Below are 18,669 nucleotides of genomic sequence, written 5' to 3'. Positions count from 1 at the left end.
CAGCCTGTGCCAGGGCCTCACCAGCCTCTGAACGAAGACTTTCATGCTAACACCTAAACTAAATCTTCCCTCTTTTAGTTTAAAGATATTACCCTTTGTCCTATCACTATGCTCCCTGATAGATTATTTCCCCATCTTTCCTGTAGACCCCCTTTAGTTACTGGAAGGCTGGTACAAGGTCTCCACCAAAGCCTTCTCTTCTCCAGGCTGAACAGCTTCAACTCTCTCAGCCTCATTTTGAGACTATTTGAGAACCGTTTTCTCAAACAGTTTTCTACGCATGGGTCCTTTGTATGGTTTGGTAAGAATGTCCCAGATAAAATTAGAGCTCTGAGATTTTAGCATGCACATACCACTTGAATAGGAGGTGTCCTCATAATTTGGAAGAAGCAGAACTTATACCTACAGTATCATAGTCGGAAATACACTTGGTTATTCTATCAAAAATTAACTGTCAGCAAAAAGTAGCTTTGATTTCATTTTTGTGGATAGAGTCAAGCCAATTCTGTTTAGAACATATGAAAACAGAATCAGTTGGGAGATTTTGCTCTTTGAAGCACAAGTTCAGTTTTGACCACAGTTCAGCTTTAAAAGCATTTCTGATTTAAATAGTGAACTGCTGAAACTATTGCGAAGCATGAATACTTGTGTGGAGATCAGTGAGATGATATAGTTATTAAAAATAAAAATATCTTTTAAAGTACTTGAAAAGTATTCAAAGGAAAAATATTTTGCTACTCAAGGATCTTGTTGATGTACGAGTTGTTACAAAAGTTTTTGTCACAGACTTGTTCAGAGAATGATTTTGACGCTAACCAGGCTTTTGAAAATTAAGTAGCTGTTCTTTGAAGAGCAACACAGGAATTTACGTAGTATGCTGTGTGTTTGGAGACTTCTATTTTTTAATGGCCATGTAGTGACTTGTTCCTCACCTGAGGAATGTAATATGGTCTCAAGTTTTATAAAGATAAGAATTTCTGAAAAATCTGTTATGTGAATAGAAAAGTTTTAATAATTAATTTCCTATTCTAAGAGTTACTATTTTTAATGACCTACAGTTGAAATTCTTTATGGAATATACAAGGAAGAAAAAGTCAATCTACACATTATGCTTCATTGCAAGCACCCATGTTTTTGTATTTTTGTTGTGTATTGAAGTAATATAAAAATATTTTAAAATAATGGGTTTTAAACTTTCCTTGTGTGGTTTCATTAACAGCTGCATGCATCTATTTTTACACCTGCTTTTATCCATCAGGAGAAAGATATTTTCCTGAATAAAATGACAAAACATATTCTCAGCTGACAAAATATGCCAGACAAGTGGCCATTCTCTTTAATTAGGCTTACTCCGCAGTGGAAGTAAAATTCATGTTTTTATGTTACAGTAGAATTGCATGTGAGATGCAATGTCACACATCACGTTATTTGTGCCCATAGAAAAAATAGCAACATAACATTTGTTGCTGACTTTTTCTTCTGTCAAAAGGTGATGAAAATGTGAATACCATAGAAGTGAAATTGATTATTTGATATGTACTTCAAACTTATGACCCATACCCTTGTCAGGCTGATAGTTTTCAAAGCCTTGTTTCTAGCGTACATATTGTGTTCAAGTTTGGAACCTAGTTTATCTATGCTAATTAAATCTATCCCACTTAATATGTTTCAAATTGATCATGTTTAAAATTATATTCTTACTTTATTGTCAACACATGAAAAAATTGTGTGCATATTTTCCAAAGCCTAGTCAGAAATAAGGATAAAATCGGAGGAAATGGTCTGTGGTCTTTAAAATTGGGTAAACGATGGCATCCAATTTTTCTTCCTTATATAATAAAATGAACTGTTACTCTTTGCTATTCCTTTAAAAAATGTTCATTTAGAAATGCCTTTGAACAGTTTTCTGATGGCCTCCTATTTTCATTTGGTAAAGTATTAAAACAAATTTTTCTGCCTAGTTAAAATGGTGTGGCCTGTATTTGCTGTTTAGGTGCTTAGGGTTTGGAGGATTGTCTCTTCGTGTGTTGTGCCAAATTGTGTGTAACAGTACTGGGTATTATTATTAGAGACACTGGGTGTGCCATCTCATGCTTTATTGTAATGTTGGTGTTGTGTAAAAATGTTTTTGCAAGGCTGGTGGTGAGAGCCAGCATGAGTTGCCCTGGGAGTATTCATCATGTGAACTTTACATAAGGGCCACAGCTACTTTAGTGGAGATGGACTGTCTTGTTTATAGGAACATTCTAAATCTTATTCCAGGTTTTGACTCAGATGAAGAACTTGGGCCGTTCTGTCATCACACGCCGTTTCTAGGTGATGATCTGGGATTGATGACTTTTACCTTTTGTAAACTTTCTTTAATATTTCCTATGTTTGCACGTTTGCATGACAATGCAAGCTTTGGGTCTGTGGGGTGGTAGAGCAAGGGGACAAAGCGGCAAGGCAGGCATGTTGTCACCTGAATTTATACAAACCTACAGACATGGATTTTGTTTGACAGAAATAAGTTAAATTGATCTCCACGGAATATGGATGTTTTTATAGAAGACAAATTAAATCCTAATGAATGCATCATTTACTCCCATTCTGTGCAATGATGATCTGCATGGCATAATTCTATTACGTGGTGACTGATGTATTTTGGCAACCACACTGTATATCCATAGGTAATTATTTATATGCTTGTTAGATTACTCTCTAGTGGAATCCAATGCAGGTAATAGTGTGCCTTGGTAATATATATAACAAAAACCTCAATTGATTAAAAACTAATATGAATTTGTTGCTTTTTAAGTATGCAGATGGCCAATAGGTTCTGCAAATGCTTGAGACTATAGTAAACAGTACAAAATGGTATAAAGTGAACAGTGCAGATTTCTGAGGAATCTGAGGGCTTTAAGTCCATGGAAAATGCAAATCTTTTCATTGAATTATTGTCATTGGTTGTGGCCCTGAGTTCTCAAGCTGTTTTCTGTGGATTTCATCAAGACCAATTTACTATTCATATCAGCCTTAACTGGTCCAAACAAATATGAGACACAAAAAAAATTGCTTTGAGGTTGCCTTTGGATGCAGACGTGGGGAAGCCAACTACTTGGAATATACTTTACATCTGCTGATTATCTTTGAAGCTGTGATGTAGAAACCTACATCCCGTTGTCGAACTGAACCAGGATACTGGCTGTAATACAGCCTTTTATTTTATATATATATATGTATATATATAGCTTTAAACATATCCTTATGTTACTTTTTTATTTTTTTACAGATCAGAGAGTAGCATCTTTTTGTACGTTGGATGATATGCAGCAAGCTCAGGGCTTGGAAGGAACACAAGAATTACCTTTGGATGAGAGTCCCACAGATGGAAAAGATTTCCTCGAGGCTACTGGGTATGTCAAAATTAAAGCATGTTTCTTAACACAACAACAAAAACCACTGATTTTCTCCTAATGTTGCATGTTACGTAGTGGTGAGAGTTCTTTCTCCCTCTTCCTTCTTGTGATAGAGGTGATACAGGAAAAATATATGTAGGACAGAGGTTCCCATTATTGTTGGAATATAACACACACTCCCCAGAACAACAGAAAGAAAGCGATGCGTGTCCTTTTCCCTAGCTTAAATGCTGTCAAAGGGAGGGCATGTAGAAGGAAATGGAAAGACATAAGTGGACAAAATGGATAATTTGGGCAGCCAAAAAGTGGAGAAAAGAGAGGAGAGAGTCGACACGTTAATGTAAAGAAAAGTCAGAAGAGTATAGAAAGCAGAGTACCACTGCTCTGAAAATGTGCAGGTTTTAAAATTAAATGTACTACTTCATTTAAAAAAAACTTCCCATTTTTCTGTCCTCTGTATAAGGGGAATGAATAGGAGAGATTCTTGTTCAGGTCAGTGTTCTAGAATGCTGAAATGATTCTAATGTTATATTTGATATTGATATGTTAGGGATGAACACTGCCTTTTCAGAATGTAGTGATATAGTTTATCACATGATCTTTGGATATAAGAAGTTTAGAATTTGGTTGAAACTGTTCAGAAATTAGCATGTTGTACTTACAAGACCCAAGGAAGAAAATAAGACATTGGATGGAACTGTCTTGGTCCAACTACTGGTTTATGGAAGTTAAGAAAGCTTTTCTACTTCTATTCAGCTGACAGATATTGCCTATAGGAAATTGACAAGCTTTTTAACTTCAAAAATCCACTCAGTGACACTGTCTTGCATAATAGGTGCCATAAATAACTAAAATCCTAACAATTTTACAGTCCTAATTTAGATTGTGAAGCTACTAGACAAAGAGTCCAGTTCGTCTTTGAGTCTCAATCTACCAAAGCAATCTGTGTGTAATGCACACTACTTTGCTTGTGTGAGCAGCAACTTAGTCTTTCCATAAGTATTTTTGCTATTTATATGACCATAACAGGAAACTTTCTCTGGAAACTATGTAAATGTCTCTATTTTATTTCGAAAAGCATGATGTCAAATTGTCTGTATGCATGTTTCATTGTTATTTGATGGCAGACTGATCACACTTTCACTTTACTTTTGAAAAGTGTTGTTTCTTGAAACCAACCTCAGACCAGTTCCATCTAGGAAATTTGTAGTATAGTCGGATAAAGCACTGTCACGGCAACAGTGCGGAGTGCAGGTTGATGCAGAGTTTCAATCAATTAACCTGCACTGATCTATTGCACCTGAAAGCCAAATTTTTCACTGTATTTCTCCTATACAATAATAGTTTGTTTCTTTTTTTCATCGGGATAGAACTGATGACAGGAGCTCAGCTCTGTAGTATATAACATCCTTATCTGCAGCAAACATCTCAGACCTTGGAACTTACCTTTTGCAATTGTTCATGTTCAGAGAAAAAATGCTACTTGCAAATCCATAGTTTTTCATCTACACAGAGAGAAATGAATCAAGAGAACCTGTAACTGAAAACTGTGGGAAACTGCCCAAATTCTTCATACCCAGTGATCTGTGAGAGGATTAGATTATCTTTTTTTTTTATCCCTGTCTTTTCTGCTGTGGGGAGTATACTTGTTTTAAAAACAGAGGGATTGAGAAGCAAAGTCTGTCAATTAGCACACCTTAAAAGAAAAACATCTTTGATTAGTTTTGCTCTTCAGCTGCAGGAGTGGAAGAACAGGAAATGGAGGAAAAAGAAAGCTTTTAGTCTTCCTGCTTGTTAGGCTATCACATTATAATTTGAAGCAATTTTACACAAATTAACTTACATGGTTAAATGCATTTATTTCAATGACTTCTAAGTCCACATTTTTACCAGCCAAGTGATCAATAGGGTTTAAAAGACTTTTAAAAAAGATGTTCCACTTCAAGCATTGGCAAATCTGTCTGATTTTTGCACTTGCATGAAACAGCTGATTCAGCTCTTTATATAAAGCTACTCTCTCTTCAGCTTCTCTCTTTTAGACAAAGTAATTCACGTTACAGCTAATTTCATCTATAACGTATGTGAAACTCTCTCCCACAGTGCTTGTTGTCATACAGGAAACAGAAGCTATTCTCAGTATTTTCCTTCACTCATGCATTTGATTAACCTGTGGCAATATTTCATATGTTTTGACCTTTAAGCAAAATATTTGGCTCTGTAAAGCTGTAGGTTTATCTTTTACTGGAAATGACACAACTGCAGACCAGACAAAAGAATTCTAACAGCTCTTTTGGTTTACAATAGTTACTGCTGCAGCTTGCTTCAGATTAGTACAGTCCTTATCTGAAAGCAGCTTGTTAACAAGTTTGACTTGCACTGTGAAGGTATGTTGAAATAATACCTGAAATATTCCTTCTTAAAATTATTTTAATTTCTTCTAGGTTTGCATGTGAGGTTGTGTCATATTTCAGATATTACAGCAATAGGTTTATGTTCTGGTAATAGTTTTCCACTATTGCTGTTTTTATCTTTAATTCCCGAACTATTCCTAAACTAATTTGTTTTCTCTGTTATTCCTGAAAGTCTTATTCTGCAAAAGCTGGGGGAGAAAATGGGGGAGAAAATTGTTTTTAAGTAACCTGGAGTGAAGATAATGGTTTACTTTATAGGGAGCATGCTCCAACTACTCTGACGGGAAAAGTTAACCAGCTGGAAGTGATCCTCCGGCAACTACAAACTGACCTGAGGAAGGTAAGAGATCATTAATGGTATTATTACTTTGTAGTTTTAATATCTAGATTTCTATGCAGAGTTCATTAAAGGTTTGAAAAAAGTGCATCAGTTCAAATAGATAGCATAATGACAATTAATGAATGGTAGAGCCTCGTGGTTGATCAGAACACTGAAGTGCAGAAATTCCTGTGGGAATGGTTACACAGACAAGTTGCTATAAGGCTGACTTGTTTACAGGTCATTGACTACTCCAAAATAAAGTTGTCCTACCTATAGTCATAGCCCAGAATAAATAAGGTACCTTATCTCCATTTTATGGTACCTTGGATTTGACAAAGGATAGGGATATGCATGCAGGTTCTATTTCTAAGCAGTTAACACTCTAGATTTGTCATCCTTGTTGCCTTGTGATGTCTTGATCATGTGACATTGAGTTGATTTGTCTCATTTGCTATCTAATTCCTGAACTGGAAACATTACCAGGACTGGTAGAAATGAGACTTGCGTTTATTCAGAAAATAATCATTATAGGGAAGATTTTGAAAGTAGATAATTTTGTTTCTTCCTGGGCTCTCACATATTATCTGTAATACTCAAAGTCTTCTCATCCTTTTAGTCCTTGACGTTTTTGTTAAATTGAATGAATTCCTAAAATTTTTGTATTGAAGTAGCATCTAAATTTCTTTTTAGATTGCATTAGTTTCAAAACAACATACCCTAGAATGAATAAGGTACTTGGAGCATATTTTGGGAATCAGCTTAGAGTTAGTTGTCAGAATGGATTAGGGAGCTCAACAAAATATAACTTGTATGACTTGCAGAGAAATAATAGCAACAAAAAGAATTGCTCTAATCATGACTATTCACTTTTTTCAATTTGTATCTTTATTAACCAGGAAAAACAGGACAAAGCAGTTCTCCAAGCAGAGGTACAGCATCTGAGACAAGATAACATGAGACTTCAAGAGGAGTCTCAAACAGCAGCTGCTCAACTGAGGAAGTTTACAGAATGGTTTTTCAATACGATAGACAAAAAATCCTAATGGCTGGACCCCCTTCGAAAATACTTACTTGTAGCAGCTGTAATGTAACAGCTGTATTTTTTTGATTAGCAGGATAATAATTTCACTGTGTTCACAATCCATTTTAGGTGTTTCTGCTACATTCTCTATCCAGCTTTATTCATTTGAAAAAGGGAGAACTGTGATAATCTGTCTTTAAATTCATATGAAGAAAGCAGAGAATAGCAGATATTTGTTTGTGTGAAGATGAATGTAAAAAAAAAATCTTAGTGTCATTTTAGACATTTTTAGAAGGTGCGCTGGCTAAGGCTTGCCTGAAGAGGAATATCTGGGGTTTTAGTTCCTTCATTTCAGGTGCGCTGGTGAAGATGTTAAAGCAATTTACATTAGCTTGGGCTTCAGTATTGTAAGATAAAAAGAATAACTAGACATATACTTTAATGTTTAAAAGGTGCTCTATTTTTTTGTATGTACAGTAGTTTTATTTCCACGGTCCACATTGTCATAGCAATAAGAATGGAGGTATAGTGAATAGTCAAAAAGCTGTGTTTATAAAATGTTAGCACTGATGTGTTTAACACTAGTTTGGATGCAGATACATTAGAGATTATTTATTTGCAGGAACAAATGGTGCCTGAATATAAACAGTGTTCTGATTTTCTAAAGATTCACATGCCTTGTAAATGGCTCACTGGGGTTAGCCCACTCCCAACTTCAGTTACTTTTGTATAGTTGATGTTCAGCTAAACAGTTATATTGCTTAACTATTGGAATCATGTATGGTGTGAGCCAGCCAATCAATTGTACAATGCCAAATCTGTTTATCTTTGTACAGAAGCTTTGATCAAGTGTCTTGTATTTAACACCTTTATTTAAGCTTATTTAACCTTAAATTGTTGATTTTTATAAAGTTTGTTTTATCTGCACTATGGTGAGGTCAGTTGGTTGCAAGCTGTAATATTTTTAGCTTGCCAAGACTGTACTGAGGAGTTCTAGAAAATTCTAACAATTGGATGCTGCTAGTACACAATTGATTTGTTTGTATGCTTTAACATTTTTAACTGTTTAATTTGAAATGAACATACATCCTGCTTTTTTAATAAATGTTAAAAATCTAAACCTGAAAAATTATTTTATCTTGTATCATCTACAACTATTGTCACTAGCTCAGGTTTCCATTCAGCTCACCATCTAGGTTCTCAGTCAGAAGACGGTCCAAACCCCTCGAGTAATCAGTCCATCGTTACCAATGAGGAATTGTCACCATTATCAAAGTGGATTTCTTTGATTTGGCCTATGCTATAACTGAGGAGGTAGCTTCACAGGTCAAGGAGCAAAAAGCTATTTCGACTGTTCGCAGGCATTGATTTAGTGACCTATGAGAGAAACTGCTTTACTGCAAAATATGTTCTAAAGAAATATTTTTCAAAAGGTGTCTAGTTTTCGTGTATTATTTTACATTAATCACAACAGCAGATAGGTTGCCATCCTCTTCTATCTGCAATTGAAGATTTGATTGCAGTGTTAGCATATGTGAGATGTGAAAGCAGGCTGATGATAGCTTGCACTGCTTTATTCCTCTTTCGCTAGTTTTGTGTGTAGTATTGAGCTATATGTACTAAGTCTACTCCAAAAAAGAAATACAAGTTTACAAAATGAAATGAAGCTAACAAGAACCTTTGAAGTTATCCTTCAATAATGAAAAAAAGAAAATGGTTCCAAATCATGGTTGTATTCCAGTTCCCTTTCAGCAGCTAAATGCATTCAGGCAAGCCTACAGAAAATTGTAGAATCGTTACAGTATATATTCAACTGATGCAAATAAAATTCTGTATCCATTGTTTGCATATGTTGGCTAAGAAATGGTTCATAAGTTGAACAAATGTCTATTCCTGCTATAATGATTGTTCTGAATAACTGCTCTTAGGAAAGGTTACATGGGCAGCAAATCAAGGCTTTGGTATCATTATATTGAAATGGAAAAACCTTTGTATTTTTCATCAAAAACTGACTCTTATCTACCCAACTATATCCATTAAGCTATATTAACTTAGAGTAATTAAACATGGCAGTCATGTGTTACACTAGATTCTGATTTAAACACTTTACAAGAGTCATTAGCAAACCCATCTGGCTGGACACCTTGCCAAAACAGCAGTGCTGAACAACTTTCACAATTTGTCTGTGAAAACGTTTCTGTGAGGACTGGCCCGTTTGAGAAGCTGTGCTAACTGAAATGACCTTCAGAATAAGCTTTTTTTTCTGAAGGAATGCTATTAGGTTTGTGTAAGAGTTTGTAGTCCAATATTCATTTCAGCATTTGTCTCTATCAGTTATTGAAAATAAGCATTATTATAATTACCTGTGCAGAAAGGATTGTCAGTAATTCTTTTTCTTCTTTTCCCACCAACTGAGAACATTTTGTTTACAAAAGCAAAAACTGTCTACAAATCTCTTAATGCCTTTGCTGACCATTTCCTCACAGGATTAGTTTCATCAGGGGCACGTGATTCTTCCTCAAGTGGTTATCACTGTGGAACAAAGTTTTTCGCCTGGCTGTTACTGTTTTAATGATGTTTGGATGCAATATTTATTAGACGCCATAATACAAGTTCAGGTTTGGCATAAGTAAAGTGCATTTAACTGGACATTTCAGTTATCTGATGTTTTAAGAATAATACTTGGAGATATTAATAAAAACACCTCTTTTAGACATGTGGAGGCACAGGCTAAGTCTATGTTAGCAACTAGCGTGGAGCACTAGAAAAATTTAGTGTCGATGACCTAGGCTTTGGGGGATGGGAGATCTGCCAGGCTCTTTCTTGTGCAGTCCCATGACTGGACAGCCTTTGGTGGCTGCAATCATACAGTAGGTGGGCTCTGGTTTAGTTTTATCTGGAAGGACGCCAGGCTCTGTGCAATAAATCCAATCCATATGAACCAAAGCACAGTAAGTGGGGAGGATTTGGAAATTTACTTCAAAGACGCTTTTGTGATCTGAACTTAAAACAGTAATATGGAAGTGTTTCAGATGTCAACAAAGTCTTACCAGCACAGCAGGCAATGCTGTGAAATACCAAGATGCAGAAACCAAACCAAGCGGCTCAGGTATTTACTTCTGTAAAAGTGACAAACACAAACCATGGCAAGATTACCAAATGTTTTACTTCTGCCTTAAAAGTGGCACCCTGATTTGTATGTAGATCCTTATTGAAGGGATCCTTATTAAGACATTTCTCACGCTGTGGACTGCATTTTATTATGTATGTGTTTTTTTCTGAGACCACTATTACAAAAATCAGCAGTAATTTCTGCTATTTTTTTCTGTCCCTGAGAGCTTAGTTATTCTGTGCTTACTGTTAGTAGGCACGTGATAGCTTTATACAGAATCTTTATACATCTTTTGCATTATTTCATATAAATTCTGAACTTAGGTCATCTTTTTTTTGTGCCCCAAATCCAGTTGTTTTGGAAAGAAATGTTTAAGTTACTTGTAACATAAACATGCTAGTGTATTGTAGGGCAATTTCTTAGAATAACAATTGTCAGTCTGTAAAAGCGTTGCTATATGCGTTATGATGTTGTTGCAGCAGTATTTCATGAGCTCTCTCAAATACTCTGAGATCAGACTTTGGGTCTGATATCTAAGAAATTCAGTGGAACCCTGGAATTGTTGTGTGATTTGAAAACATCTGAACCATTAATTATTGCCAAATAAGTTATTTGTTACCCCAGCTTCTTGCTTCCACAGCAAAGACTAGAAGGAAAAGAATGTCTTTTCAACTCAAAAGCAAATTTTTTTTTTCAGACAAAAGCTTGCTTCTGTGTATTTGGGAGCAGATTTTGCAAACTGAGAGGGAAATGTGTACTTTAGGAATCCAAGAAATGAATTTGCCAGGAAAAATAAATCTTAATCTCAGCTCTCTTCTCTATGCAGACAGGTTGTGTTCATTTGATTCCCTAAAAGGCCTTTATTTTTCTCTCTCCTAGCACATTCACTTGATTTTCTCTCAAGCAGAATCCAATGGCACATGAGCCAGAAGGTACACACAGTGAGCTACAATAGACCCCTGGTCTGGACAGTGGAGACAGGTTTATGTGGGTTTAGACAAAGCCATAGAGAAGGAAGGCCTAAACGTTTTTCAGTCTTTGCTCCTATGAAATTCATAACAGTGGCTGTAGAAAAAGAAAGTGGTAGAGGTACATTCCAGCCTTACAAAATGTAAATCTTTGCTCTCTTGCAGTCTCTTTAGACACTCGGTGTCTTACCACATTGCTAGCTTTATGAATAATTTTTGAGTCATGAGTTAAGCCACCAGTCAAAAATGTATATTTCTAAAATAACCGTATCTAGCAGTTTTCTAATATCTTCACCAGGGAATCAATTAAAAAAAAGGGTGGGGGGGGGAGCAGACGTATTTGCTTAGGTTTTCTTTTGGTTTTCCTTTCAGATAGGCAGAGAACATTGCTGGCTGTTGCACCAAATCATGGGGAAGTAGCAGGACCAGAGAGTGGAATGAGTGGGCTTAATTGCTCATACCCTGTCACTTTAGAAATCACTTGAAGGTATCAAACATTTCAGTGTTGGAATCTTATTTATCTCATTGACTTCTGTAGGGAAGTAATTTTATGCCCTTTGTTCCATTTTTCAGGCATGTGAGCCTTTTTCATCCACTAAGCATTGATATTGAAAGGCTTCTTTGCTATGTAGTATCATAGAATTAATCTAGTAAAAGTCACATCGACCTTGTCCTAATTGGAACAAACTGAGGCTGATAGGTGAGTAATATGAATGTGTTAGTTTTGCAGAAAGGTTATAAATCTGTTTCATGTTTTTTTTGTTTTGTTTTTCTGTATTCCCGTTATAAAATAGCAAATCATTAAATCTCAAAGGCTGAAAGCCAGCAGATGGGTATTTTCTGACCAGTGTCATAAAGCCCAAAAGATTATTGCATATTCTGTTATATCAGTTCATGTGTCCTTGTGTCTGCAGAGCAGCTGGAAGCATTTTGCAATAAATCTAAGGAGAGATGTTAGAGAGTAAGGAGGCAGAAACGTACCATGCCAGAAAGTGGGACATGCAAAATACACTAATAGTAATCCTGGGCAATATATGAGTTGTGTTGTTAGTGATGACAAATGAATTTATGTCCAAAGACTAGAATTTTAATAAAACTATAAATATTCAGGTATCTTGCTTATTTTTTGTAAGGCCACTGTTTGGAACATAGAAAACAATTGTCAGACTACCTCAAGAAAGAGTTAGCCCTGACCAGAAATGTGGGAGAAGGTCTGTAATATTCAGGCTTAATATCTAACGTGGGGTATTTGCTTAGTCTGAAATTTAAAGTGTTAGGAGCTCAGTCCTTTTCATATTTATTTCTATTGGAAACTGGTGAAAATGTGACTATTTGAGTGACCAAAGCTGTTGCTAGTAGGATAAATATGTGACACTAGGGTTGTCCAGAAATAAATACTAGTCTACCCATCTGAGGTTTTCATTACTCCTAACGCTATTTCAGCTCAGGCATAGCTTTGGTAGGTAGTGTATTTTTAAGATTTTTTTGTTTTGGAAAGCCGAGAGATCTGCATTCTCCTCATCAAGGCTGTGTTTCTCTCTCTAAAGACATTCTTTCAAGATGATGGATGTTCCTTTCACAAACCCAAGACACGGTGTTTCTTTTAAACAATAAATGTTTCTTTTGTGTGTGAGAACAGTGCTCCAGGAAGTATATTTTTGCAATAGTGCTAAAAGCATGCAACTTCAAGCTGCTGGGCTCAAGTTTGTTCCCTAATAGATTTCAAATGAATCTGTATTTGAAATTTATGACTGGTGACTATCTTTTGTCACATAGCTCCTAGATTTTTGGTCATCCCTTTGTCTGCTAAGAGTTTCTCAGTAGGGGGTTCAGTGTAAATATGCACACAACAAAAAGCTACTTTAGACTTGCACTATCTTCATTTTGTAGGAAATACAGTTTTTAAAGATACAAATATCCTTTTTTTTTTCCTCTCCCCTCTGTGCCTTCTCCTGTCATAAAGCTCAAAAAGGAACTTATGGACGGCTCAAGGTGGCTTGTCACCTAAACAATTCATAGCCTATTTGCTGAAATGTTTGTTTATGAGTATGGGACCATAAATATAATTACTAACTAATATAAAAACTGTTCAATGTGCTTTCAGTCAGCATACAGACCAGAAGCAACCTTGTTTCCAGTGGGGGAGATGCCATTTCATCAATTGCAGTCCACGTTGGCTTGGACAATAAGGAGTGAGTCATCTACCACTCAGAACGCAAACAATGGGCTCATTCCTATGTATTTTAATGTCACATAGCCACCAGCAGACATATATCATTTACTCAGAAATGCTTTAAATGGCAGCATTAAATTGGATTGTGTTTTGTGGGCGTGTGCATATTGGGTGGCAGATTTCTTTGAAAATATCAGCAAATATGATTCAATTCCTCTGGTGTAAATCAGGTTTAATATCATTAAAATTGCTGAAGAAAGTGAAAGTGGGAAAAACAATCAGTCTCTGTCTGAAATGGTGAATTACATCCAGACCATGTTTAAAAATGAGGTCAAGTGATTAGACCAAAACAGGATCTGAAAATAAAATTGAAGCCTGTCTTTATTAACCATGACCTCAGTTGTCCAGATTTTTGGCTCATTGATTTCTAATGTTAATGTGGTTTAAACATCTTGCTAAGCGCTGGAGAATGTTCTTTCAACAGCACCATATCTATTAAATGAGTCATTTGCTCTTTAAAACTAGATAGCTTCACAGCACAGCATGCAGTAAGCCTCCTAACGTCTCGCCAATTGTCCGGCAAGACTGTTGATATTTATGCTGAGAAACTTTAAAGGGATGCTGACAGGAGAATTTCATCATCTATAAACAGCCTTATTAATTTTAATGTGTAGAATCCTCTTAGATACTTCAAGAGTGGATTCTTGCTAAGACTGTGTATAGGTACCTTTGTGTTCCGTCCTAGTTTGTTATTGCAGAGCAACCTGGAGTTGTTCAGCTGCTGTTTTTTTTTGTTATAAAACAAGCATGAAATAGAAAAAATCTAAGATAAGGTGAAATGAATCTTCAGACTAGCACAGATGAGCATTCTTTTTACACATTTTTATAACAGCATAGAGGTGCTTTAATAATCTTCACGGAGAGAAAAATAGAAAAATGACTAGGCTTGCATATTTAACAGGCCAGTGTATAATTCCTGAATGCTCCATGTGTTCTCTGTCAAGCCATGCAGACAGCAAACCACATTACAGTGAATGGCTAACAATATGGTGATAATGACTCGTCCACATTTCAAAAGAAATGTTATGAATTTCCTCCATAAAAATCACTATTTTTCACCTCAAGGAAAATTCTCAGAAATACCCAAGCTGCATTTTTATTTAAATGATGTGGAAATGCTCACTTACTGTTAATGGTATGAAGCCCTTAGTCAGTGCTAGAATGAGACTGAGATCGCCAATATGTGCTGACAGAAAACTGAGATGCTCAGAGTGTAGAAGCAGATATACCTGCACCTTTTCCTTGAAGGGAATGTACCTGAAATATCAAAAGGGCTTCCAGTCAAATGCTTGATGTGATTAGAATAAAGATGAGAGCAAGGTAATTGCTGACAGGGCTACTCTGATCTTCTGAAGGAGACAGATTTTTTAATTTTTCTTTTTAATTTTCTGGTGTTCAGAAATAAATCTTTACTCTCTGTCCGCAAAGGCTTGTTTTTTCCTCTTGTTTGTACTGTGGAGCTTTGAGCAGCTTCCTGGACTGCATGGTCCTGTCTGACACCTGAGGAAACCGTGATTTTCCCTGGCACCCAATGGGTTATTTGTGAGTCTTTGTTACAGGCAAGCCTCCCATCCCTTTTGGGAGCCCCCAGCCAGCCTGCAGGCTCCCTGCTCTCCATTCCCCCACTTCATGGTTTTCACCTGCCCCGCGTGCTGCAGCAAGCTGCTTGCTTGCATGCCAGAGTAAAGCCGCCTTCCTTTCTGCTGTCCAGCTGTAGCCTTTTAAACTGTACCTAACACATAATGCACGTACAGTAAGCAGCGAGCAAACAAATAAAACTGATAGCATCCTTTCCAATTATCTACAAATCTTCTGAAAGATTTGCTTGTGGTCATATAATGATAACTCTGGAAAATCTGGTGTTGCCAGTACTTAAGTGCAAACTGTGGGCTGCAGCTGGAAATGCAGGAAATAAAGTGGGTTTGAAAAAATGTAAACAGCTTTGTCTCATTAAAGTCTCCTACAGGGAGAAGGAGCACAAGAAACTTTGTGTAGTTTGAAAGCCCTGACACAGTCTGAAACTTGACTGTAGAAATTTTTCTAGTGGCAAACAAATAGGTTCAGGATTCCTAGGTTATTTTGGAAGTAGCCATAAGACTTTTGTTCAATGTGCACAAAGTTGCTTTTCTGGAATTCAAAAGCAGTTAACTGTGCAGCTAAAGATCTATCCCTTTGAAAGTATCTTTAACCCCCAGTATGTTGTATAAGGTATTGTAATGTCTGAAATAGCCCTCCTCTATGAGCCTTGTATTGCTGGGGCTTTATATTCCAGCTCTGAGCAGGAAATATGGAGAACTCCCAGTTTTCAGCGAGGCTGGGTTTTGTTCACTTTATGTTATCTGATGACTTTAAACTTGCTAAGGCAACATTGCCAGAAAAGTAAACACTCTCCTTCATCTCTGAGTGAATGTTCTTCATTTGGCCTGCTCGGATTTGCAAGGCCCAGAGTCCATTTTTCATACATGCGTAGACTTTTTTGTTTCTCTATGAGCAACCACATTTCCTTCTGAAGCTGTTTCAGTGACCGAGTTACTATGAATTAATAGGACTTATGATTTGTCACAGAAATGTTGGCTGGAAGGAATGTCTGGAGGTCATCCTGTCCAGCCTCCTGCACTACTTCCACCACTATACCAGGTTAGCTATGGCTTTGTCTAGCCAAGTCTTACAGACCTCCAAGGATGGAGATTGCACAGCCTCCCTGGGTAGCCTGCCTTATCCCACAGTAAAATGTGTATTTTTATTTTTTTTTCCCTTAATGTCTGACCCGAGCCACAGTCTTTGGTCCTCGTCCCTCACTACCTCATCTGGCACTGCCAAGACTTGGTCTGTTTTGTGTGTGCAAATACCCTATAAGAAGTTGTAGGCTACTATTAATCATCCCTTAGCCTCCTCTTTATCAGATTAAACAAGCCCGGTACTCTCAGCTGCCCCTTTTTGGCCACGTGCTGAAGGCCCCTGATTGTCTCAGCAGTGCTCGGCTGATCTCTCCCCAGTTTATTAAAATCCATCCTGTACTGGAAGTTCAAAACCAAACACAGTACTCCAGGTGAAGCCTTACTGGTACACTTAATTATCCTATGTATCCAGGAGCATGCAGGGTAAGTGTAGTTTGCCTCCTTGTCCCAACAACCCAGACTGTCTTTGGAGATGCAGTAATTTTTTTGTTACATCTGGCTATAGTTTGATGACAGGAGATGCTTTGCTGTTTATGTCATGAGCGGGGGTGGTGACAAGGATAAAGACGTGCACAGATGCACGCATGCTCATGACAGACACAGAAGTGTTGGTGTCGGACAGAAGCTGAAGTAAGTAACACATACGTGCACCTTCTGTGAGACCCACGTAAGCTGAAAATCCCCAGAGGAGCACTGATAGTGAAAGGAAAGTAACCTTCTCTTTAGCTTAAGACAGTTTTCAAACGCACTGTTGCTAGTTGCTGCCAATCCAAGTGGGGTGCTGGGCAGCAGTCCTCTCTGTTGTCTTTCTGCTACAGTCTCAAGGAAGATCCATCCAGTGGAGCCTCCCCCGACCTGAACTAACCAAGTAGTTCCCTTTATAGTGGGAGAAGAACAGCAATGGCTTGCAGAGAGTGCTTCATGTGAAGGATATCGTGGAGCTCCCCTGGACTGAGCCCTCACCGATGAGCCCTCTCTCGGTGTTCAACCCGAAGGCAGCACTGGAGCTCAGGTGTGCTTCTGCAGTGCGGTCTGTTTTCACGTGCTTTCAGCTGTTCCTTTCTTTAGCTTCCTTTAATGTTTAAAAGAATGTTTATGAACATCTTGAACAAAATGAGAAACACTCTCACCTGCTTTAGCGAGCAAGCAGGATCAGTGCTCAGGTTGTTTGAAGTCAGTGGTGCTTTGTGTTCTGTGCAAGGCAGGATCCCTCAAAGGAGGTTTTCATTTTGAGTAAATGGGAACAGGAGGTGTGAGATGCACTCACCAAACTTATCTTGGCTGAGACGAGTTTGAAGCGTTGTTGGATGCCTCAGTAAATGACATATGATCATCTGGAAACAGGCTTTTATAACCAGGATTTCTCTCCTTTTTGGACAGGTTGTTATGAGGAGCAGAGGTCAGCCGGCTTCAAGCTGGTGTTAAAGTAGAGTCAAGTGGAGGCACATAGAGTTTTTAATAAACAAAGAGTCTTTGAGTCTCATCTACCACTATGTTATTCTAGTTTACTTCTAGAGTAACCCAATTCAATTAACGTTATTATACTTAACATTAGCCTCAAACTAGAGCTGCTCATTGTTAAATCAAGCCCTGTGTTTAGATCAAGATATAGAGAACTGTGTTTTTAAAAGTGCTGAAGTCTTTGTTTTGGAAGGTGTTAAAACATGTTAAAGAAAATTAGTTCTAGGCTGAATATTTGTATGACAAGTTCTGCCTACAGCAAATTTCTCTGACTGAGTTGCAATCTCTAAAAATAAGATTTAAAATGGGAATGTTTATGCAAGCCTTAACACTTGTGGTACCAGTGCATGTTGCCATAATAATAAGTGGAATAACAGAATGTCGTCAGATTGCATTGAATTTCTGACCTCTGTTTCCTCTTGTGAGAGAAATCGATCCTTCAACATTAGGGCCGTGAAGGTTCATCTGAATAGAAATGTTTTCCAGATATTTGTAATGAAACTCAATATGCTGAACAATTCAAGTAACCAATAAATACAGTCATTATTCTGATCAGTTTGAAGTGCCATCAGCAGCAAAGCAGAAGAATCATCAAACAAACAAACAAAAAAAGGAAACAATAACAGGGATCTTTCTATGGCTTTATCTAACACTCTACAGCTGAAAGTTTCTAAAGAGCAAAAGCATACAAAACTTGGGTGCAGGAAATTAACTCCTGCAGTTCCAGAGAATGTTTTTTTCTAACATACTGGAATATTTTTGAGTTTGCCCTCTTCAAAGGGGGCAGTTAGTGGTCAGATGTAATAATTGTAGAAATGGTGTTAAGGAGAGTTACGCTTTCTGCTGCTGCAAGGGGAGCTGGTGCTTGAGGCCTCTCCCGTGGCACCGCTGGTTGTGTGGGAGGCAGGGGGAATGGGGAGGACTGTGATACATCAATACATTTATGTCTCTGTGGCACCAACATACTGAATCACCTCTGGATCTTCTTCATACACTTTTGATCACGCTACTGGAGTTGTTTGGATTGTTCTTCAAGGTAATGGAAATTATGCTGGGGAGCAGAGC

At 37.3% G+C, this 18,669-nt stretch overlaps 1 protein-coding gene and 1 long non-coding RNA gene across 7 annotated transcripts in view; both read left to right on the top strand.

Annotated features, from left to right (window-relative positions):
* Positions 1 to 11,372, top strand: part of SIPA1L2 (signal induced proliferation associated 1 like 2) — a 139,646-nt gene extending 128,274 nt beyond the window's left edge. For 2 of the 6 annotated variants that reach the window (XM_040551428.1, XM_040551426.1), the window contains 3 exons: positions 3,272 to 3,395; positions 6,068 to 6,149; positions 7,028 to 11,372. In XM_040551428.1, coding sequence (XP_040407362.1) covers positions 3,272 to 3,395; positions 6,068 to 6,149; positions 7,028 to 7,174 — 353 coding nt within the window. In that variant the 3' untranslated portion in view covers positions 7,175 to 11,372. Of the gene's footprint in view, positions 1 to 2,262; positions 2,317 to 3,271; positions 3,396 to 6,067; positions 6,150 to 7,027 lie in introns of all 6 variants that reach the window. The other 4 variants (XM_040551423.1, XM_040551425.1, XM_040551429.1 and 1 more) reach the window with 4 other exon arrangements.
* A 168-nt stretch (positions 11,373 to 11,540) lies between these two features.
* Positions 11,541 to 13,794, top strand: LOC121067804. The gene is made up of 3 exons (XR_005818457.1): positions 11,541 to 11,719; positions 11,806 to 11,932; positions 13,337 to 13,794. It is a non-coding gene; the product is annotated as an uncharacterized LOC121067804 (long non-coding RNA).
* Positions 13,795 to 18,669: the final 4,875 nt, after the last annotated feature.

Source organism: Cygnus olor, chromosome 3 (assembly GCF_009769625.2).
Source record: "Cygnus olor isolate bCygOlo1 chromosome 3, bCygOlo1.pri.v2, whole genome shotgun sequence".
Lineage (NCBI taxonomy): Eukaryota > Metazoa > Chordata > Aves > Anseriformes > Anatidae > Cygnus > Cygnus olor.
Note: the sequence above shows the minus strand (reverse complement) of the source record. Positions and strands in the feature narration are given on the sequence as shown.